This window comes from Zingiber officinale, chromosome 8B, assembly GCF_018446385.1.
Source record: "Zingiber officinale cultivar Zhangliang chromosome 8B, Zo_v1.1, whole genome shotgun sequence".
Taxonomy (NCBI): domain Eukaryota; kingdom Viridiplantae; phylum Streptophyta; class Magnoliopsida; order Zingiberales; family Zingiberaceae; genus Zingiber; species Zingiber officinale.
In genome coordinates this window covers 58,473,015-58,496,691 of record NC_056001.1, presented here as the reverse complement: position 1 = coordinate 58,496,691, position 23,677 = coordinate 58,473,015, and the positions used below count along the sequence as shown (strand labels likewise).

General features: G+C 39.7%; 2 protein-coding genes across 2 annotated transcripts; both read left to right on the top strand.

Annotated features, from left to right (window-relative positions):
• Positions 1 to 6,957: 6,957 nt before the first annotated feature.
• Positions 6,958 to 12,781, top strand: LOC122015431 (sucrose-phosphate synthase-like). Its single transcript, XM_042572303.1, has 12 exons — positions 6,958 to 7,546; positions 7,737 to 7,969; positions 8,420 to 8,483; positions 8,552 to 9,250; positions 9,468 to 9,599; positions 9,678 to 9,809; positions 10,183 to 10,359; positions 10,441 to 10,494; positions 10,577 to 10,639; positions 10,723 to 11,721; positions 11,789 to 11,916; positions 12,345 to 12,781. The coding sequence occupies exons 1-12, from the start codon at positions 7,256 to 7,258 to the stop codon at positions 12,631 to 12,633; spliced, it is 3,261 nt and encodes a 1,086-aa protein (XP_042428237.1). The 5' UTR covers positions 6,958 to 7,255; the 3' UTR covers positions 12,634 to 12,781.
• A 1,982-nt stretch (positions 12,782 to 14,763) lies between these two features.
• On the top strand, positions 14,764 to 19,156 carry LOC122013869 (extensin-like). The gene is made up of 3 exons (XM_042570084.1): positions 14,764 to 14,947; positions 15,665 to 16,180; positions 19,137 to 19,156. The coding sequence occupies exons 1-3, from the start codon at positions 14,764 to 14,766 to the stop codon at positions 19,154 to 19,156; spliced, it is 720 nt and encodes a 239-aa protein (XP_042426018.1).
• Positions 19,157 to 23,677: the final 4,521 nt, after the last annotated feature.

Genomic DNA, 23,677 nt, shown 5'->3' with positions numbered 1-23,677 from the left:
CTGAAAAATAATAATTATTTTTGATAGGTTTATGGTTAAAAAGATGGCGTTGCTTAGGTATTACTCCTTCCTTGCTTCTCAGCCAAGGAAAGTATTGTGCCAAAATATCATTTTCTTGAAAGGGAGGAGGAGACACTGGATTAGGCTCGTTTAATAATATAAATATGCAATTGGGAGCTTGAGATTGACACAATTTTTGGAATTTTCAAGTGAGGAAATTTTATTTTTTTTTGTTTTTTATTACGTTTTTCGAAAATACACACCTTGAAACCTTTTAAACTCTCTAGATTTGCCGTTCAAATGGAAAATAAAAATTTATATGGATAAAAATAAAAAAGACACCTCCTTTATTAGAATTGATCCTGTCCGAATGCTGAATCAACGGACGCTGGACACGTGTCGCTCCCCGGCTGCTGACGTGGATCTTCAACTGGTTGCACGAACCTCCGGCGAACCTGCACAGAAGTCGGGCCTGGAAGGGGTTCCCGGCAGCGACCCTCCGACGCTCAAGTCAGGTAAATGGACAGCAAAGAAGTGGCTCCGAATATCCGAAAAGGCGTACCTCCGGCGAAGAGTGAGGACCCTTATATAGGGCTACGGGAGCTTGGTGCATACAAACCGAGGTGCACACGTGTCCTATACCATACCGCAGCATAGGCTTGTCAGAAAAGCATGTCTGACGTCATACTGCTACAGTCTGAGCGTCTCTTTGATGGGACAGCAGAATCCTTTGTCGTACGATATGGAGTATGGCCTAGTCCTCGAACATGCCTGTTGTCAGCAACAGGAGTTACTAAGATGACGTCCCTACTGTCACATACCTTTTGACTTCCTTTTCCCGGATCAACCATCAAGCCGCTCAGCCAGAACATTCGCCTTTGATCTGGCGTAGGTGGTCGCCCATCCGGGAAGGTTCAGGGTCGTCGCATGCTCGGCTCTCATAGCCTGACATCCTGGCCGAGCAGGCAAACTGCTCGGCATGCTTTCGTTCGGCGCGACATCCTTCCGTTCGGCCCGGCATCCTTCCGTTCGGCCTGCCATGCTTCCGTTCGGCCCGGCATGCTTCCGTTCGGCTCGGCATGCTTCCGTTCGGCGCGGGATCTTTCCGTTCGGCCCGGCATGCTTCCGTTCGGCGCGGAATCCTTCCGTTCGGCCCGGCATGCTTCCGTTCGGCTCAGCATGCTTCCGTTCGGCCTGGCATGCTTCCGTTCGGCTCGGCATGCTTCCGTTCGGCCCGCCATGCTTCCATTCGGCCCGGCATGCTTCCGTTCGGCGCGGATCCTTTCGTTCGGCCCGGCATGTTTCCGTTCGGCGCGGGATCCTTCCGTTCGGCCCGGCATGCTTCCGTTCGGCGCGGGATCCTTCCGTTCGGCCCGACATGCTTCCGTTCGGCTCGGCATGCTTCCGTTCGGCGCGAACTTGGGGTTGAACTCCACGTGTCTTTGACCCTCCGCCCATGAGGGTCCCCCGTCCTTACCACCGGATCGCATGCCTCCCCTTCAAGTCTAGTCGAAGAAGGCGCATAGTCCGACTGACTGGACGCCCGTAGTGCCTAGTGGCGCATCCAAGAAACCATCCTCTGCTTCTCCTCGTTAATCGCCTCTCATCCCACCTCTCTTGCGTTTCGCAAGGGATTTCTACAAGTGTTTTGAATATCTGGTCCGCTCGGGTTTTCTTCCGGCCGGAGGGTTTATAGTCGCCGGCGCGACTCGATTTTTAACGTCGGCGCTCGACGATCTTCCGCTCGGAGGATTTATAGACGCCGGCTCGTCTCTCGATTTTTAACGTCGGAGCTCGACGGTCTTCCGCTCGGAGGATTTGTAGACGTCGGCTCGTCTCTCGATTTTTAACGTCGGCGCTCGACGGTATTCCGCTCGGATGATTTATAGACGCCGGCTCGTCTCTCGATTTTTAACGTCGGAGCTCGACGGCCTTCCGCTCGGAGGGTTTATAGTCGCCGGCTCGACTCTCGATTTTTAACGTCGAAGCTCGACGGTCTTCCGCTCGGAGGGTTTATAAACGCCGACTCGTCTCTCGATTTTTAACGTCGGAGCTCGACGGTCTTCCGCTCGGAGGGTTTATAGACGCCGGCTCGTCTCTCGATTTTTAACGTCGGAGCTCGACGGTCTTCCGCTCGGAGGGTTTATAGACGCCGACTCGTCTCTCGATTTTTAACGTCGGAGCTCGACGGTCTTCCGCTCGGAGGGTTTATAGTCGCCGGCTCGACTCTCAATTTTTAACGTCGGAGCTCGACGGTCTTCCGCTCGGAGGATTTATAGACGCTGGCTCGTCTCTCGATTTTTAACGTCGGAGCTCGACGGTCTTCCGCTCGGAGGATTTATAGACGCCGGCTCGTCTCTCGATTTTTAACGTCGGCGCTCGACGGTCTTCCGCTCGGATGATTTATAGACGCCGGCTCGTCTCTTTATTTTTAACGTCGGAGCTCGACGGGCTTTTAAGCCTAATTTGGACAATATCTACCTGGCCGAACGGCGCAGGAGTTTCGGCATTGAGTCTGGCTCGTACAATATACCTCCGTTCGAACGATCTGAGGCCTTCGATTTCGAGCGGGCGGCTCGTACAAATACCTCCGGCCGAACGGTCCGGGGCCTTCGATTTCGAGCGGGCGGCTCGTACCATATACCTCCGGCCGAACGGTCCGGGGCATTCGATTTCGAGCGGGCGGCTCGTACCATATACCTCCGGCCGAACGATCCGGGGCCTTCGATTTCGAGCGGGCGGCTCGTACCATATACCTACGGCCGAACGGTCCGGGGCCTTCGCAATCGAGCATTTGGCTCGGATAATATATATTCCCGGCCGAACGACGCGGGGTCTTCATAATGCAAGATTGTAGCTACCCGCTCGGTCCGCCAAAATCATGCCTTTGCTTTGTTCTAATAGCTTTTATTCCTGCATTTTCAAGTATATAGCCGAACGGATAGAATATAACATATATTATATTTGGCACACCTTTCGCCCCGCTTCCCCTTGAATGCCGATCGGATCGTTATTTCAGCCCCTTGGTGAGATGTTCTCCGGTCGAAACTCGGCTTCCGCTCGGCCTCCTGACTCTGACGTCGCTTGTTGCTCCATCCGCTCGGCTTGCGACTTTTGCCTCTGTTCTACAAGCTTGGCGGCTCTTGTCTCGATCAAAGCGTCGAACTCCTCTGTGGAGAGCATCACCGAATGTTGTCGTCCAGCCTCGTCCATTGTTTCCGATCGGATGCAGGAGCGTTCCCACAGACGACGCCAAATTGATCCTGTCCGAATGCTGAATCAACGGACGCTGGGCACGTGGCGCTCCCCGGCTGCTGACGTGGATCTTCGACTGGTTGCATGAACCTCCGGCGAACCTGTACAGAAGTCGGGCCGGAAAGGGGTTCCCGGCGGCGACTCTCCGACGCTCAAGTCAGGTAAGCAAGCAGTGAAAAATGTGGCTCCAAAGGTGTTGAACGCGTACCTCCGGCGAAGTATGAGGCTCTTTATATAGAGTGGTGAAAGAGCTCCTGCACGTCCACCGAGGCGTATACATGTCCGCAGCCCATACCTCAGTATGTGTCTGTCAGAAAGCTTACCTGACGTCATACTGCTGCAGTCCAAGTATGTCCTCGATGGGACAACAGAACACCTCGTTGTCAGACTTGGAGTATGGCCTAGCTATAGGACTTGACAGCTGTCATAAGATGTTCTTGTCCTTCTCTACCGACCACAGGCCGGGGCGTCCGGCAGGCCGGCTGGACGGGGAGTCCGTCCGGCCAGCCCTCATCTTACGCGCCCGCCGGACGACACTCATATGCTGGGGATATTTTCGGTAGGATACTATATAGGGACTGTTAGCAGTATGTCACCTTCTCTTAGGCCTTCCGCTCGGCTCTTTGTTACTGTTCCATTGAGCGTCGGAACCCCGACTTCTGTCGGGGCGCCTTTTGCCTTCGGATATTCACCGGTCGACCGTCCGGGGCCGGTCGGGAGGTCGGCCCCTCCTTCTCCGGTCGGCCCATTGGTCTTTTGACTCCAGCGTGGCATTGACCCCTCAAAATGGGGGTCCCCTGTTCTAACCGTCGGATCAAGAATCATCAAAAAGGTGCTCCCTCATGTTTTGATACTTGGGGTGCATTTGGTTCGGGGTTATTCTTGATAACCTTGATTATCCATCCAAGTTTATCAACAAAAACCTTGTTTTGTTTAGGTATTCGATGATTCCCGAGTAATGTTCCATGTCCAACACGTCAGCAAAAGGGTCATGCAGCCCGGAATCGGAAAACCTCATAAAACTAAGGTTTTTCTTGATTCCGGGGTTAATGAATTTTTTTTATCAAAAATATCTTCCGATAAGAAATAATATGAAAAAAATGTAAAAAAAATAAAAAAATATTTAAAAAAAATAAAATTTAAAATTTTAATTTTTTTTAAATAAATAATTTAAAAAAATAAAAAAAAATTAAAATATAAATTTTAAAAATAAAAAATTAAAAAAATTATTTTTTAAAAAAAATTTAAAATTTAAAAATTAAAAAAAAATAAAAAAAATTTAAAAATTTAAAAATAAAATAAATAAATTAAAATTAAAATTTAAAAAATGTAAAAAAATAAATATAAATAATATAAAAAATACAAAAACATAAAAAAAAAACACATAAAAAAGTAAAAAAAATATATAGGAAAAAGAAAAGTAAAAAAACATTAAAAAATAAATAATAATAATAATATTATGTATAGTTGGTTTTGTAACTGAGGGTAATACGGTAAAATATTAAACTAGTGTATTCATTAAAACTTTCAAACAAACAAGTTTTTGTTACATTACCTACGTTGAACAAAAAAACATTTGGTTATGTTTTATTCTCCATAACCTTGGTTATGTGATTACCAGATAATCACATAACCAAGATTATACATGATAACTTGAACCAAATGCACCCTTGAAGTATTCCTCCTTCCCGAGCAATCTAAATGTACGGAAAAATGAATTGTCTATGTATATATTATAGCGGGTATGATTCACTATTTAACATACTATTAACCAACATTTAGGTACACGTCGTAGTAATTATAGATTATAATTGTTATAATATACTATTCACTAGTGTTTCACTTGAGTTAAATATAATATTTTAAAATAAAAACTTTTTATATATAGTGATTTTGATTAAATTAAAATAATTTGATTAAAGTTGACGATAACTGGTGTTATAGCTACTATAATAGTATTAAAGTTGTCCCCTCGAAATGATACAATGATTAAGATATGAATTATTATCATATAAAATTTTAGGATTGAAATTCGACACGTCTTGAGTAGTGGGATGAGTAAATTATCCGTTGCCACCTACAATAATATTATTTTTTTTTAAGTGTTAGAATAAGAATATTCTTAGGACAAAATATAAAATAGGATGTCATTTTAATTTTTTTAAAAAACCAGTTTTAAGGATTGATGTTTGCCTAATTAATATTGGAGAAAATTATATTTTTCAATCATATAACTAGTACTTTTTCCAATTTTAATTGTGTTATGAGATCCATTTATGTTCTTAGTTCAGTAAATTATAATATTTTCAATTTTAATTCTTTTTCTTAAAATTAAAATTTTTCATCATAAAATGCTCCTGGTTGGAATGCTGAGTTGTAAATTAGATTTGGGGATTTTTATTTTTTATGACCCATTTAAAATCCTCAATTCGATTTATAACCCAATATTCCAACCGTATTTTTTGATGAAAAATTTTAATTTTAGAAAAAAGATCTGAAATTTCTCTTGCTATTAATTTATGTGATGTGTCATGTCCTGAATAAATTGCGGGTTACTCGTGAGTACATGGAAGGAAGATTACATTTGAGTGGCGCGTAGCGTTTACCAGCGTGTATCAAATGCAACGCTACAAAATGGAACCATTTTTTTAAACTTCTATTATTTATTTATTTATTTAAGTAAAAAAGAGGCTCGACATTAGCCGTAGACTGCAATCTCACACTACAGTCAATGGATATACTTTCAATTATACAAAAAAAATGAATCAATTATTGTGAGATTTTCTTTTACCTTATTTTTTAGAATGATATTCTAAAATGTAATATTATTTGAGAATGCAACCTTAAGTTTTAAATTGTAAAAAATATGGATTACTAATTTTTAAAATAGTGATTGTGTATGATCATTAGAGTACAAAAAAAAAAATTTGGTCTTAATGAAATAGTGATACTTTTATATTAAAAAAATCCAAAAAAGGTAAGAAAATAATGAATGCATGTTGTGATAAATAGACATAATGCATATTAAAGATATTAAATATATATTTAGCACTAACCAATACATAATTAAATCTTAACATCAAATATCAAGAGGAATATTTTCCTTTAGATTAACTAAATAATTAACCAATCACCAAATCAAAATCAAAGATATATATATATATATATATAATTATTATATTAATAAAATATATATATATATATATATATATATATATAACCTAATCAAAATTATTATACATAAAAAAACTTTTATAGAAAAAAATTCTTTTATCAACTTGGTTAAAAAAAAAATTTGTTTTAGTCAGTTGAAGTTTTAAAATGAATTTCACTAAATTGAAGAAAATTTAATTAATTGAGAATAAATTATTAAAAAATAAATATAAAAACTACTACATGTATTATTATTTTTTTATTTAATTAAATCAGCATATTTTATACATTGTAATATTTTTATATAAAAAATGATGGAATATTCTTTTGACTTAAAAATTATATTCTAATAATCAGAGGTTTATCTAATAATAATAATAATAATAATAATAAAATAATAATGGTGGGAAGTCGAGCAACGTTGAGAGCTGCGACGCTGTAGGTGGTCCCACATTTTGGCACGTACCTTCTCCATCTCTCGTTTCCCTATCTCATCACTCTCGTTTCACTATCTCATCACCACTCACTATAAATCTCCTTCCCTTCCCTTTCCGTCCCTTCACTTCCCCCTCTCCCCCTTCCTTCCTTCGCCAGACAACACACATATTAATATAAATCGCGCTAGCTGCGTGGATGCAGCGTAGCAAATAGATCCTTTTCTTATCTCCCCATTCCACCTCCTCTTCCTCCTCCTCCTCCTCCTCCACAATCCTCGGACGAACCTTTTCGACCAATCGATGCCTTATCCTCCTCCTCACATATCGATCGACCGGAGAAGAAACAAGAAGCAACTCAGCAATTGATTGGAGGCGAAGGATATAGAGTGAACTTACAGTGAGAGGTCGGCATGGCGGGCAATGAATGGATCAACGGCTACCTGGAGGCGATACTGGATTCCGGGGGCGCGGTGGCGGACGATCAGAAGGCCGCGTCGGCAGCCGCGCCGGCCCCGGCGCCGGTCGGCGTCCACTTCAACCCCACCAAGTACTTCGTCGAGGAGGTCGTCATCGGCGTCGACGAGACCGACCTCCACCGCACCTGGATCAAGGTCGTCGCCACCCGCAACTCTCGCGAGCGCAACTCCCGCCTCGAGAACATGTGCTGGCGTATCTGGCACCTCGCCCGCAAGAAGAAGCAGGCAAATTTTTTTTTTTTTTGGCCTTTTTCCTCCCCGTCTACTATTCATTGATACAAAATCATGAGATCAAATTCGTTCACGATCCATGCTTATACTTGAAACACAGAATCGATCAAAAGGAATCGCCTTGGTCGGTTTCCAAATGGGAAAAAAAATGATCTTACTCTGGAATTTGAACTGTTGTTTGCAGCTGGAATGGGAGGATACTCAAAGGATAGCAAGCCGACGATGGGAGCGGGAGCAGGGTCGGAGAGATGCCACCGAGGACATGTCGGAGGATCTGTCGGAGGGCGAGAAGGGCGATGCGGTGGGTGAGTTGCAACAAAGTGATACACCCAGAAAGAAGTTGCAGAAGAATGTGTCTGATCTCCAAGTCTGGTCTGATGACAACAAAGAAAAAAAGCTCTACATTGTGCTCATCAGGTACATGAATAGCCACCTCAGATTCCTGTCAAAACAAAAAATTTATGTCAGATTTCATCCATGAAAAAAAAATGCTTGCTTTCGATATCTAATAAAATTCAGATACAATAATCTCAACTACATATCAATCAGAACTCACTAGTTTGGCGTATTTATGGCACAAAGTTGAAATTGTGCCACACTTTTAATGTCTTGGAAGCCATAAGAAAAGATAGTTCATGTGAAGTTGGTGGTGCAGATCTAAATGGACCTTGTAAACACAGTATGCTTGTGTCAATCTTCAATGGATGCCTTAGACTGCAATTCAAGATCATAGTACAAGTTTTAGCAACAAGAATACAAGTAATCAAAACTTAGAAGTCACAGAAGAATATTCAGTTACAATTGTACCTGTTTAAAAAAAAAAAAAAAAGAGTTGAGTATCTGTCAATTATCGTTGCAATTTGTCAGCTTGCATGGCCTAGTTCGAGGAGAAAACATGGAATTAGGTCGGGATTCAGATACTGGTGGCCAGGTAAAAAAGCATTGCTATTCTAATTTTTCCTGTGGGAGGTGGTTGAGATTGTTGCATGGAACTTACAGGTGAAGTATGTGGTGGAGCTTGCTCGAGCACTATCGATGATGCCCGGTGTCTACAGGGTCGATCTTTTCACTCGCCAGATAACATCCCCTGATGTGGACTGGAGCTACGGGGAGCCTACGGAGATGTTGACATCAGGTTCTTATGATGCAGAGGGGAATGATGCGGGTGAGAGTGCTGGAGCTTACATCATTCGGATACCTTGTGGCCCGAGAGACGAGTACCTGCGCAAAGAGCTTCTTTGGCCATTCCTGCAAGAATTTGTAGATGGAGCTCTAGCACACATCCTCAATATGGCAAAGGTCTTGGGAGAGCAGGTTGGTGGAGGGCATCCAGTGTGGCCCTATGTGATCCATGGCCATTATGCCGATGCGGGTGATGTGGCTGCTCTTCTTTCTGGGGCCTTGAACGTTCCCATGGTCCTCACAGGCCACTCTCTAGGGAGGAACAAACTGGAGCAACTTCTCAAGCAGGGCCGTCAATCGAAAGAAGACATAAATGCAACTTATAAGATCATGAGGCGCATTGAAGCAGAGGAGCTCTCCTTGGACACGTCTGAGCTTGTCATCACAAGCACAAAGCAGGAGATTGATGAGCAATGGGGATTGTATGATGGTTTCGATGTCAAGCTTGAGAGAGTGCTAAGGGCACGGGCTAGAAGGGGGGTCAACTGCCATGGCCGACACATGCCAAGGATGGTGGTAAGCATTCCTAAATTCACACCTACAAAAACAAAGATAATAAGAGAATATAATTTCACTATACATTCTTCTCTTTAGCAAGAGAATACTTATCTTCTGATAGAATAAGTTTAAGAAAGCATTTTGTTTTCAATTTCTAGGAAGATTGTTCATCAAATATAGCAACTTGGGTACTGCAGTTATGCAAAAGTTTGTTAATTGTGCTATAAAATTGCAGGTGATTCCTCCTGGGATGGATTTCAGTAGTGTAGCAATCCAGGAAGACACAATCGATACCGATGGAGACTTAAAAGATATTATTGGTGCAGATGGAGCTTCACCTAGATCAGTTCCGCCTATATGGGCCGAGGCAAATAGTCTCATCTCATTTTGAAATACATCTAGTGATCCCTGTGTTCAAGAAAACAATAAAGTACCATTTCTGCAGGTTATGCGTTTCTTCACAAATCCTCACAAGCCTATGATCTTGGCTTTATCAAGGCCTGATCCTAAGAAGAACATCACCACCCTCTTGAAAGCATTTGGAGAATGCCGACCATTGAGAGAGCTCGCTAATCTTGTGAGGATCATTTCTTAACTTATTTATGTGTCATGTCTGTGTTCTATCTAGTCTAGTATTGTTTTTGGTTGAAGATTGAATGAATTTATACATGACATAAAAATGCAATTCCTTTCAGAGGAAACATTCTCTCATCATTGACATGAATATTTATCCGGACAATAATATGATGCAAAGTTTTAGCTGAATCACATGAACTACACATGTAAACACGAAATCATTCAGAAACAATACTTATCTACTGCATTCTTAATATTTTCTACAATAGCATAGCTTTTTCACAACTGAATGGTTGTAGAAAAGATAAAAATGGCTTTGCTGAAAAAAGTTTCATTAAATAAAGCACAGTCATTATCATTTCTTCTATTTGCAGACCCTAATTATGGGGAACAGAGACAACATAGACGAGATGCCTGCAGGTAATGCTAGTGTCTTAATAACAGCATTGAAGCTAATTGACAAGTATGACCTATACGGATATGTGGCATACCCAAAGCATCATAAGCAGTCTGATGTTCCAGATATCTACAGGCTTGCGGCAAAAACAAAGGTTGAGTGTGATTCTTGTGAATTTATTTTATGATTGATTTGAAAAACTTACTAGCTAAGTTGAAGTTACTTTAATTTGCAGGGAGTTTTCATTAATCCTGCTCTAGTTGAGCCTTTTGGTCTTACCTTAATTGAGGTATGTGTGATATATAATGGCATAACTGAAGCCATCTTTGCGATTGTCCAACCATTAATCATATACTTGGGGCAAAATCTAGGCGGCTGCGCATGGACTCCCTATGGTGGCCACAAAGAATGGAGGTCCTGTTGACATTCATAGGGTAAACATATCTCCTTTCTCTATCACAATGCAGCCTCTATATCACTTTTGAAGCACAAATTCTTATTAGTTTTCATGCATCAGGCATTGCATAATGGATTGCTTGTGGATCCACACGACCAGAAGGCTATAGCTGATGCACTTCTGAAGCTGGTTTCAGAAAAGAACCTGTGGCATGAGTGTAGGAAAAACGGATGGCGAAATATTCATCTCTTCTCATGGCCTGAGCATTGCAGGACATATCTCACTAAAGTGGCTGCTTGCAGGATGAGACATCCACAATGGAAAACAGACACCCCCACGGATGACATGGCTGTTGAGGAGTCTTATGGCGATTCTCTAAGGGATGTACATGAGTCATCACTTAGGCTTTCGGTGGATGGTGAGAAAAGCTTGCTCGGTGGTTCCCTTGAGTTTGACCCAGTTGAACTAGAGAAGGTTGGAGCTGGAAAGAGTGACGCAGAGCTGCAAGATCAAGTGAAGAGAATCATGAGCAAGATCAAGAAACAGGCACCTGAACCACAGGGTGTCGACAGTGGCAAGAAGCAGAGTGAGGTTTCAGGATCTACCATTAACAAGTACCCTCTTCTCCGAAGGCGGCGGCGGCTATTTGTTATAGCTGTTGATTCTTATGACAGCAGCGGTGCTCCTGATAAGAAGATGCTGCAGGTAATACAGGAGGTGTTTAGGGCCATCAGATCAGATTCTCAAATGTCGAAGATTTCAGGCTTTGCTCTCTCAACTGCCATGTCCATTTCAGAAGTTCTTGCCTTATTGAAGTTAGTAAAGATCCCTGCAACAGATTTTGATGCTCTTATATGCAGCAGTGGGAGTGAAGTTTATTATCCAGGCACTGCTCAGTGCATGGATGCAGATGGAAAGTTGTGTGCAGATCCTGATTATGCCACACACATTGATTATCGCTGGGGATATGATGGTGTGAAGAGGACATTGACAAAACTGATGAACTTTCAAGAAGGTAAGGATGATAAAGCATCCGAAAAGTCCACTACCATCATAGTGGAAGATGCAAACTCCAGCAACCCTCACTGTGTTTCATTCTTGGTCAAAGATAAAACCAAGGTATATTGTAGAAAAATCTGGTTTCATGTGCGCAATTGGTATCTGATATATAAGATTACTACCCCAGGCAAAGCGCGTTGACGATCTTCGTCAAAAGCTCAGAATGCGAGGACTCCGATGCCATCTCATGTATTGCAGGAACTCTACAAGGTTGCAGGTTGTTCCTCTGCTGGCATCTCGATCTCAAGCATTGAGGTAGGAAAAAAGCATCTCCATTGTGTATGTAATATGCAATTACATCAGAATTGTCATTTTTAAGTGCAGATTTTAATAGCCCTCATTTTTTCTTTTCAAAAGGTTTGACATTGTTGATAATTAGAAACTTCAATTAGGTTTAATAGACTTGTTAAAGGCTGCATCTAGAGAGTTTCAGTATCAATGAGCTAAACCAAGAGACTGACTGCAGGAGCTAAATGACACTTGCTAATTTCTAATCTAAAGTAGTTTATGGGTTATGGTTTATGCAGGGATAACATTTCAAATCATAGATCCTTGCATGTCACTCTTAATGAGGTTGACTGGGAAAACTAAAACCTTCTAAGCAGCTTCCCTGCTGAAAATTATCTAGTAGAGCATGCATCAACCAATTAATTAACGGGTATCATCTTGATGAATGTGTGTAGGTACTTATTTGTTCGATGGGGCCTTAGTGTTACAAATATGTATGTGATTCTTGGAGAAGGAGGTGATACAGATCATGAGGAGCTCATATCAGGAAACCACAAGACTGTGATCATGAAAGGGATTGTGGAGAAGAGCTCTGAGGAGTTGCAGAGAACTGCTGGGAGCTACCAGAAGGAAGACATAGTTCCAAGTGAGAGCCCACTCATTGTCTATACTGACCATGGAATTGTTGCAGGGGAGATCATGAGTGCACTAAAAGAAGCAACCAAAGCTGCCTCCGGAATGTGAACGATTAATGAGTCAGTAATTTTGCAAATGAATAATGTCTTTTAACTTGTAAATGCAATCAGATGCCCTCACATTGAAGTTTATTCATGATATAGATATATGCCAAAAGAAGTCAGATCTCATGAACATAATGAGATCTTTAAACAAATTACTTATTCTATAGCATTACTAGCATCCTAATTTGCAAATTAATCTTAAGTAGGTAGGTTATGAACTTCTCTTTTGAAATTCTAGGCTTGTCTAATATAGGTGGTTGCACTGAAATGAGCAAAAATAGAAAACTGAGTGAAATTTGATCATACTAAAGAACAGTTCTGATTCCTTATGATAACTTAGTTCTTTTTCAAATTGCATCATCTTGTTAAATTTGTTTATATTCATATATATAGTAATTATATAAGTGGTGTTACGTTTGTTAATTTTTTTAAAAAAAAATAGATCCTGATTTGAACCCAAAATATACATTCTTTTGAACTGTGACTTCTAAAACATGGGATAGTGTAATTTTTTGTTGCATCTTTGGTAGATCCAACAGATGTTCTTAGTGTGTGCATGTGCTATTTTCATAGTTTTTCTAATTGTCACAAAATAATTAATAATTGTTTGTATGTTAGAGTTCTGGTAGATCAAGTGATAAAGTCAGAGGAGTTGTGAAATCCATTCTAATAATGAGGTCCATAGGTTTGGTTGGAAGCCAAAGACTTAATTATGTACTTCAAAGACCTAGCCATAAGCTTTAGGGTATATTTTGTGAATCTAAACAGATGTTTAGCATGAAAAGTTTGTGTTAAGCTTGATTTGAATCGGAATTCAGTCCAAATTGAACCCAAACCTAGGCCATATTTTGGCCTAGATTATAGCAAGGACTGAGTTTAAGGGAACATTTCCATCACGAGTGCCCCAGAAAATTTTGATTGTGCAGCCTATTACCTCTAACAAAACAGGCATAAAAGGAGCATTGAAGAACTTCATTAACATATTCATCACTTCAAAATTGCACCTGTTATCCTTCATAAAAGTTGCGGTCAAGACATAAGGAAATTACATAGTAAGTAAAATTGCAGAAAAATTCACATACTAGTCATTGTTGTCGACGAAGCACCAAATCCTTGCCATCCTGCTCTCACTACTAGACATTCTGTCATGATTGAAACCCTTAACTTATAATCACTTGATATGCACTCAACTTTTAATACTTCAGTGTTTTCATAATTTGACCATTAACATTGGGAAAATTATCTGATGCTGAATAAGCAAGCAACATGCCTTCACTGAAGAAACTGATAGTTAGCAATGCAGATGATCATGAATTGTGTCAAATGAGTAATTACCATCTTTAAATGGTGGAATCTTTTGATAGCCCTCAGCATTATCTATCTGCTCGACAATTTGCTTGACATCTATCTTCATCAAAGTAGGCAATCACCACAAATTCAAATTCTATGGTTTTTGACAATCCTAATATCAGATCTCATAGAAATACTAAAATAGACCCAAAGCAATCCCAATGAATTCTCCTTTAACTCTTCCTCAATGCAATGAAGCACCCAACCAATGTTGAGTTCATAGCCTTGTTCTCCAGCTCCAGTAGCAAGTTCCTCTAATTGCTCATATGTCTCCTTATACTGTGGATAAGATTGATCATCTGCAACAAAATGATGAGTATTCCCTCCACCTCAATGTGACTCGATCTTCATGTTGGTACTTTCTTTCTTGGTATCATAAGACTTATAGCCTACAATGTACATGTTCAAAAGGATAATAAACTTTACCGGATGCTATTCTCTATGCTTAAGAAGCTTTTCTGCAGCTAATTCAGCCACTTCGACCTTCTTATTTGCACCGCAGCCACTTCTGAAACCCTCGATCCGCACTACAAGAAGAACCCCTTCATCTCCTCGAAGTGCCGGAGTGCTTTTGTGCAATGGCCAGGTATGGCGCACCCTAATACCATTGCTTGGCATGCCAGATAAACCCCAACTTGCAAGCAATTTCAGTTTTCCGGCGTCTTGATGTACGCATCGACGAGTGCTGCGCCGATCAACCCTAATTTGCGTAATCCCAATCTCAAATGAAAAACCACGAATCCTGAAACCTTGCTTCGAAGCTACCATCCTCGCGCACACTGAAATGGGAGTTCAAACAGAGAGATCTACGACTTCTTCGCCATTGCCTTTGCTCATAAATCTCTGCATCAGGCCGTTCCGAGACGCCACCACGGTCCTCTCCGGCATTGGCTCGAACGGACTCCGTTCGCTCTCCAGATCACCGGACGGCGAGCAGAAGCACTTGATGGCAACGTTCCAGAGTATCGGTGTTTCTTTATGGAGAAAATTTTAAAATATAAATTAAAAGGACGCCTTTTAAAAAGTTACTTTTAAATAATACTCAACATTTTTTAAATTTTGAAAATACTTTTATTCTTCGAAAAAAAAAGAATCATGTATATGGTCAAAAACATCCTTAAAAAAAGGCCAATTTATTTAGGCATCCGCAACGTTACATCGTTATAGCACCCATCATCTCATCAAAAAACATAGGATCCATTATCATATACATTATAATAACATTCTTCTTTCATCCATATTTCTTTTAATATTAACACTCATTATTTATCGATCCCACAATTCACTCAATCATCTTAAATAAATATATTTTAAATTATTATTATTATTATTTAATAATAATCTTACTTTTAAAAATATAATTTTATTTTTTTCAAAAATAATATTAATTTTTAATATATTCATTAAATAAAATAAATGTTTATGAGAAAACAAATTACGGGAAACGAAATTATAAAATTGAAAAAAAAAAACCTAACAGTTTTATTTAATTTTTAATTTTAAAATTTATATTTTTTAATAAATAAAATTATATATATATATATATATATATATATATATATATACAGAGTTGTTCCCCTGCGGAACAACTCGTGCGGAATGGTGCGGACCTGCCCCCGTGGCAGGTCCGTGTCAACGTTAGTTTTTTCCGCGTCAGTTTTTATCCCTGCAGCCCTAATTTCTAGCCCACGCACCCGCCGACCCCTTCCTCCTTCCCCCCCCTTCGTCCCGCCGCAGCCGCCGCCCCCTTCCTCCTTCCTCCTCCTGCGTCGCCCCAGCCGTCGACCCCTTCCTCCTTCCTCCTCCTACGTCGCGACAGCCGCCGACCCCTTCCTCCTTCATCGCGACAGCCGCCGACCCCTTCCTCCTTCATCGCGACAGCCGCCGATCCCTTCCTCCTCCTTCGTTGCGACAGCACCCGCCGACCCCTTACTCCCCTTCCTCCTCCCTCCTCCTTCATCGCGACAGCACCCGCCGGGGAAACTTCACAGACGCGGAAATCTCGCCGCGCCCAAAGCTAGGGTTTCGTCCCCTTCCTCCTTCGTCGCTGTCGCACCTGCGCCCTCCGCTTCCATCTTCTCGCTTTCGCCACGAGCAGAACTCCGCTCGCAACCGGTGCCATCAGGTTATCTTGAAAGGAAGAGTTGAGAAAGGAAGAGTTTTTGAACTATTTTCGAAGATTTCAGATTGTCCCTCAACAGGTTATCTTTTTTTTAGCTTATAAGTTTTGAACATTTTAGCTCCATAAATTGATTACATATTTCCACAGATGACATATTAGAAGTATTGGTTGCTAGTCAAAAACCAATGCGTTGGATTCTTAGCTATGCTATAAAAACCATAAATAGTTTGTGAAAAAATGGTTTAAATTTTAGGAAGGAAAAAGGAGTGTCATTATGTTTAGAGCGGATCATTATTAATGCATGAGGTTCATATAGTTTCAGCAATGCACAGACCTGTTTCAAAGTTTTGCAGTTATTTAGACTGTAGAGTTCCCATCCCTCGCAAGTAAGAGAATTTAATTGGATTAAACTTGCAGTTTTGATTTTATAATAAGTGCATGATCAATGTAACATCAATTAAGAATATCAGTGTAGGTGAATCTGTGATTTGTTATCCGACATCACTTTTTTTTTTTTATTTGACACTGTATCATCAAGTCAAATAACTTATAATCTGTGATTTGTTATATGGTATTTTCTCTATTAAATTGTTTGCAAATTTGACTTTATAAAAAATAACTTATATTTTTTATTTATTTATCTACTTATATATTGTCAAATGTAATGCGAGGAGCTTCAGAAATGGAAGATAATACAGTTGATGATCAAGAATTCATTCCCCAAGTTGCAAATGATAGAAAGTCAAAAATTGGAATGGAATTCTCATCACTAGAGGAGGCATATTCGTTCTATAATCAATATGCACGTGAAGCTGGATTTAGTTCAAGGATAAACACAAGCAAGAAAAATAAGATAATAAACGAAGTGACATGGAAACAATTTGTTTGCTTTAAAGAGGATCATACAGATCTAATGCGGTCGAATAAACAATCAAAAGTTGATCATGTATCAAGGGAAAAAGCACGTGGCGCAGTTAGAACGGGTTGTAAGTTGAATATTGCATTTATTAAGAAACAGGCTAGACCTAATTGGGTTGTCAGTAACTTCATAAAAGCCCATAATCATCCACTCTCGACTCCATCAAAGGTGCATTTGCTACGCTCACATCGTAATATTTCAGCAGTTTTCAGAGGTCAATGTACCAACATGTCAACAAATGCGAATATTGGAGATAGAGTATGGAGGGTCTGAGGGAGTCGGTTGCACAGAAAGAGATATTAGAAATTTGGAGAAAAATCTAAGAGATGAACAAAAGGGTATTGATGCTAAATCACTGATAGAGTTTTTTACATCTGAGAAAGAGAAAAATTCAGCTTTTTTCTTTGATTATGAGACAGATTCAGATAACAGATTTAGTATGTGTTTTTGGGCTGATCATGTATCAAGGAGGGCATACAGTGTATTTGGTGATGTAGTTGTATTTGATACGACATATAACACCAACAAATATGGCTTGATTTTGGCACCCTTTGTAGGGGTTAATCATCATCATCAGACAATTCTTTTTGGTTGTGGGTTTCTTAGTGATGAGAAAACTGAGTCTTTTATTTGGTTGCTTACAAAGTTCTCAGAAGCCATGCCTAAAGGTTCACCAAATATTATCATCACTGATCAAGATCCTGCTATGACAAAAGCAATTGCACAAGTTTTCCCTCAAACGGTGCATCGATATTGTTTGTGGCATATATTGAATAAATTCTCAGATAAATTAGACCCTTTGACTTTTCGAAACCACTATCACAGCATAAAGAACGTCATTGTAAATTCTACAACACCTGATAATTTTGAGAAGTCATGGAAAGAGACTATCAAGTGTTCTAACCTAGAGAAAAATGATTGGTTATCCTTGATATATAAATTACGACACAGATGTGTTCCAGTATATTTTAGTCATGTATTTTCTGCAGGAATGTAAAGTAGTCAAAGATCTGAAGGCTCACATGCATTTTTCAAGTCAAATAAGAACTCATTAATGAATTTTATCACCTGTTTTAATAGAACACTGAGACACCAAAGACACAATGAGTTAGTTGCAGACCATATTGATATAAATGAGCATCCCAAGGTTAAGACAACCTGACCAATGGAAACTCAAATGAGTTCAAAGTGAAATGACCAAGAGTCATAGTTATTATGTGCAACAGACATTTACAGGAGTTACCTCAACGGTTTACCATATGATGAAATTTCAAAGTTCTTCTTCCTCAAAATCAAGAGTACTCACGCATGACAAACAAAGAGACTACATATCGTGTAGCTGCACGAAATTTGAGTTCGAGGGCATTCCATGCAGACATATATTAGCTTTTTTTTTATCAACCAAGTGTTTATTTTGCCTGATACGTATATATTCAAACGATGGACACGAGATGTAAAAGTTGGAGCAATATATATTTTAGGAGAGCAAAATTTCATTGATGATCCAGATTCAGAAAGATATTTGATGTCGAGGCACTCGAGGTTATCCTATAAAGCTTCCGTGTTAGTTGATGATGCATCTTTGAGTAATGAAAGGACAACCTTCTTGGATGAACAATTCGATTGTATCTACAATAAAATTCAAGAGATGTCCATTAGTACAACATGCAGTGAAAGAAGTCAAAGAAAAAAATCCATTGATGAGGGTCTTGGTATTATTGATCCTTCTACAGTAAGAACAAAGGGATGTGGGAAGAGATTAAAATCATCAAAGGAGAAATCTACATCAAATTCTAGGCTTTGTCGTGGATGCGGACAGCGAGGAGTATCACATGACAAGCGTAACTGTCCCAATTTGCAACAAGGGTTTGTGTCGATTAATTTTTTCATTTTTATTATATGTTTCTTACAAATAAATTTATTTTATTATATTTATTATATGACAATGTGTCACTTATCAGATCGATTGAAGATAATAATCATATCAGTCTTGACGACACATATGAACTTGATTTGGGATCTATCGCGGGTACTATGAAAATTTTAATTTATTAAATTATAGTGGTTTATTGTTTATTGAGAAAATGAGATTAATAAATTATCTTTATTGTTACAGGTTCTAGTAACATGCGCTAGGATGTCGTAAATATCTATGGCTAGTATGTATTCATCTATTTCCTGTACTGCATTTTTTTTGTATTGAATGCATACTTCTAAAGTGTCTAGTATAGAATGTATACTTCTAAATCATACTGTTTCATAATGCATTAATTGATAGTATGTATTTTATTTGGATTTAGTAGATGCAATTGAGTTATTTTGTTTGTTCAGATGGTACACTATCATCAGTGTCTTGTTGTATGTTATTTTGTTTGTTGATAGCTGTTAGATTAGTAAATTATTGCTATTTTTATGATACTTGAGGTCTGCTAGCCCTTTCTTATGATAAATCTAGAGTTAACTATAGTGGCACTTCTCTAGTGAATAAGTTGTGTAAATTTAGTTTTTTTTTTTGCTTGATTGTCAGGTACCAGTATCCATTACTAGCTAGGTATCATGAGGTACCAGTATCCATTACTAGCTAGGTTATTTGAAGTGCTTCAAACCACTTTATCTCTTAGTATGCTGAGTGTTATTTTTTTTATTTATGTGGATAATATAATTATTACTCCTAAAAGAATACAATGAAATTTCTAACCATGGGTCTAAGCGTCTTGGAGTGCTTGCTTGTCTCAGGTTAGAACTTGTCTATGCATTACAGTCTGCTTTCCGCACAATTTACCTTATCTATATCGTGTCTGGAATTTGTTGGTTACAATATATTTGATGATGGGAAGCATATCATTCTTCTTATTGCAGTGGTGGTCGAAGCAAAATTTAAAGAAATTATGATATCCTATGAAGCTATAAAATTGGAGAGGAAAAATCAAGAGTGCTGATACTTCGCAAGCAGAAAAAAAAAACAAAGCAAGCTGGGGAACTCTGAAATGGTTTGAGCACAGGAGCATTGCTCTTCCATGGTGTTCATTTCCTTCCCTGAAGTGTTGAGCTTCAGCAATTGTTTTTTCTTCCCTCTGGAACCTTGTCTTTACTTCCCTCTGGAACCAGAGGGAAGTTGTATGAGAATCATTTACTTCCCATATAACTGAAATGAGTATCATTTGTGAAATGGTTGTTTTTTTTTTCTGACCGATGCTCCTCTGAACCTTGCATTTACCGTATAAACAACAGTAGAAATATGCCATCAATTTCATTTATGCAGCAAGTTCCAGGTCTAAGTGCAGATAAAGCAATGAGACTTGCAGCACTTCTCATTACAAATTACATTACACTTCCAGAACTTAATCAACTTGTCTACTTATTTTCCAAATTACTTAGACCCTTCAAAAGCATAATTATGCTTCATGTGTACTCACTGTTAGGAACTTCGGATATCAGAGAAGCAGCAACCGACATATTTCTGCTGTGGGTTATCTGATCGGTCTGGGGACCGATCAGTAACCACCAAAAAGAAGCGATCAGAAAGATGCGACTCAAAGCGATAGGGGGATCGGTCTGTTGACCGATCCACAGCTATCTGGACCGATCAGGATGATCGGTCTGGGAAGAGTCTGATCGGTCTGTGGACCGATCAGCCTATGGGTGGATCGGGGGTTATCTGATCGGTCTACAGACCAATCAAAAAGAAGCGATCAGAAAGACGCGACTCAAAGCGATAGGGGGATCGGTCTGTTGACCGATCCACAGCTCTCTGGACCGATCAGGATGATCGGTCTGGGAAGAGTCTGATCGGTCTGTGGACCGATCAGCCTATGGGTGGATCGGTCCACAGACCGATCCCCCTTTGAGTCGCGTCTTTCTGATCTGATCGCTTCTTTCTGATCGGTCTGTAGACCGATCAGATAACCCACAGAATGTTCTGTGTGGTTACTGATCGGTCCCCAGACCGATCAGATAACCCACAGAGAGTTTCTGTGTGATCACTCACAAAGTTACATATACATCCTTATGAAAAAAAAAGAAAAGAACAGAAGGAATAGGAAGTTTTTACCTAAAAAATTCCGAACATTGAAGAAAATCCACACACCAAGCTGGCAGTAACCAAAATCCTAATTTCAGTTTACACGGTACATGATCAATAGATATTGGTTATTAGAGAATAGACATGACCTAGTTCTCACCAAGGAGAAAAGAATAGATTTAGCCTAGTAAACAATCCAAAACTAAGATGGAAGAGGCAATGAGGCTTATGCACTAGCCAATGGTGTAACAGAAGCCATTGACGGACTTCTGATATAGTTGAGCAGAGATGCAGAATGTGGTGATGATGCCGTTTTTGCCCTCCCCTGTATCAATCATCGGCATTATCATTAAATCATGATAATTTCATCCATTGGAAGACGGCTTGCGGGTACACCAGTCAGAAGCGAGTTTTGTTAATCATGCAAGTTTATCATGAAAGTTCAAGAGATATGTTTACAACATAAATTTTAGTAAATAAATGTCAACATCATCCATAAATTAAAAAAAAATCAAATGTCAACATCATCCATAATTACATTTCTTTATCACATTACAATACTAGTACTACTTAACTAGGCCAACCAACAAACAAAACAAGTATATAGCCAAAAGAATTAAGTTCACTATCACTAATAGCCAGACCATAAGTGGTACATTCCAATTTCCCATATTATGTCCAGGATAAGCAATGTGTTCACTCCCCACCTTTGACTCCGCTCTTGACAACATCCTAAAATGTACATCATTAGTGTCTTCATTTAGTCCAGTATCAGACCTCACCCACTTTAACCATCCATGATGCTTACATCCATAATATAGTCTTCACGGGTTCTTGATCGATCTAGAGACTAGCACCAATGCTCTTTGTCCACAGTCCCTGCATCGCACAGTTTCATATTTGGTATGGTTGATGCTGCTATTACTTGATGATGCCATTCAAGCACAACCTAAAAAGTAAAATTTGACCAAATTAAGCTAAACAATAGCAATTTGAAGTAATGGGAAATCACACAATTTTATGATAAATTCAACCAATTTGCATTAAAAGTAGCCACAATTTACATTAAAATACCTAAATTTTATGACATCATATTTTGTAATAAGTAAATATTAGTGTTTATAGTGAGACAAAATTAATGAACCAGTGTCATTTTCAAGAATGCAATCAGGAAGATTAAGAAATGATAATGAATAGATGCTATATAATAATCAGACAACTGATGTTATCCAACGGATGTTATCCAACTAAAAAATAAATGTTACGGTCATCAAAAAAGTAGCAGGTGTGGTAGCTTTTAAACAATAGCATCATTAAGTAGTTTTTCATGAGCCATAAATTCCCAACAAAATCACCATGATTGAAGTAAGCAATTCATACATCACATCTGGCCTAAAATTTCCTTCAATTCACAAAAAAGTGAAACATTTTTAAGACAACATACTTTTTGTCGAATGTTAAAGAGGACTTATTTGAAAATGAAATAATCATCTTTAGTTCATGTGATAGTCATTTATAGTCACTCCTTACAGCACAAAAATACAACACAATAATTATATATCATTTTAATGTTTAATATGATACAACTAATTTCAATTAAGTGTCTTATCATAATACTGTAAATGTCTTACTAATATTAATGGTTCACAAGTCATCTTGATTATGATAATCTTGGATGCATCTTGCAGCACCACTATCATTGCTCAATAGCATAGTTCAACTTCAAAGAAATGAATTGCACGCTTTGTGTAAAAAAGCAATTATACACACAAAGCTATTTTTGAAAAGCAAAAATAAAACCAAGCAATAGAGTGTACCGTCGAGGAGAACAAATGAAGGGAAGTGTGGTGTGGTGCGGAAAAACCCTAGCTTCAGCTTGTCGATCAAGTAACAATAGATAGGAAACCCTAGCTTTGGCACGATGAAGGAGGAAGGTGCCTGTATGTTTCCGAAGGAGGAGGAAGGAGGAAGGGATCGGCGGCTGTCGCGATGAAGGAGGAAGGGGTCGGCGGCTGTCGCGACGTAGGAGGAGGAAGGGGTCGGCGGCTGCGTCGCGACGAAGGAGGGGGAAGGAGGAAGGGGAGGACGAAGAAGGGGGAAGGAGGAAGGGGTCGGCGGCTGCGTCGCGACGAAGGAGGGGGAAGGAGGAAGGGGAGGACGAAGGAGGGGGAAGGGGGAAGGGGGGGGGGGCGGGGTGGCGAGGAAGGAGGGGGAAGGAGGAAGGAGGAAGGGGTCGGCGGGTGCGTGGGCTAGAAATTAGGGCTGCAGGGATAAAAACTGACGCGGAAAAAACTAACGTTGACACGGACCTGCCACGGGGGCAGGTCCGCACCGCTAACAACTATATATATATATATATATATATTTATATATATATATATATATATATAGATATATATATATATATATATATATATATATATATATATATATATATATACATAGGGTGGGCCAGCCCTGACCCATCTCATGTATGCTTGAAGCGGATCAAGCGGATGAATGCATAGGCACACCTCCATAACGATAAATTAAATGTACAATAATGTTATAATACGATATTAACGTCACGTTGCAGTTGTTTTAGAAATGTCTAAATCGTGTAATCCATCATGTGCGAAATTTCCAATTTATCCTCC

Bases quoted from the DNA above. Each gene is read 5' to 3' on its own strand.
- LOC122015431 (XM_042572303.1), top strand. From the start codon at position 7,256: ATGGCGGGCAATGAATGGATCAACGGCTACCTGGAGGCGATACTGGAT. The intron at 7,970-8,419 runs GTACATGAATAG...GCAATTTGTCAG, and splicing joins CTCTACATTGTGCTCATCAG to CTTGCATGGCCTAGTTCGAG. The intron at 11,917-12,344 runs GTAGGAAAAAAG...GAATGTGTGTAG, and splicing joins TCTCGATCTCAAGCATTGAG to GTACTTATTTGTTCGATGGG.
- LOC122013869 (XM_042570084.1), top strand. From the start codon at position 14,764: ATGGGAGTTCAAACAGAGAGATCTACGACTTCTTCGCCATTGCCTTTG. The intron at 14,948-15,664 runs GTGTTTCTTTAT...CCTAATTTCTAG, and splicing joins GGCAACGTTCCAGAGTATCG to CCCACGCACCCGCCGACCCC. The intron at 16,181-19,136 runs GTTATCTTTTTT...TTATTGTTACAG, and splicing joins TTCAGATTGTCCCTCAACAG to GTTCTAGTAACATGCGCTAG.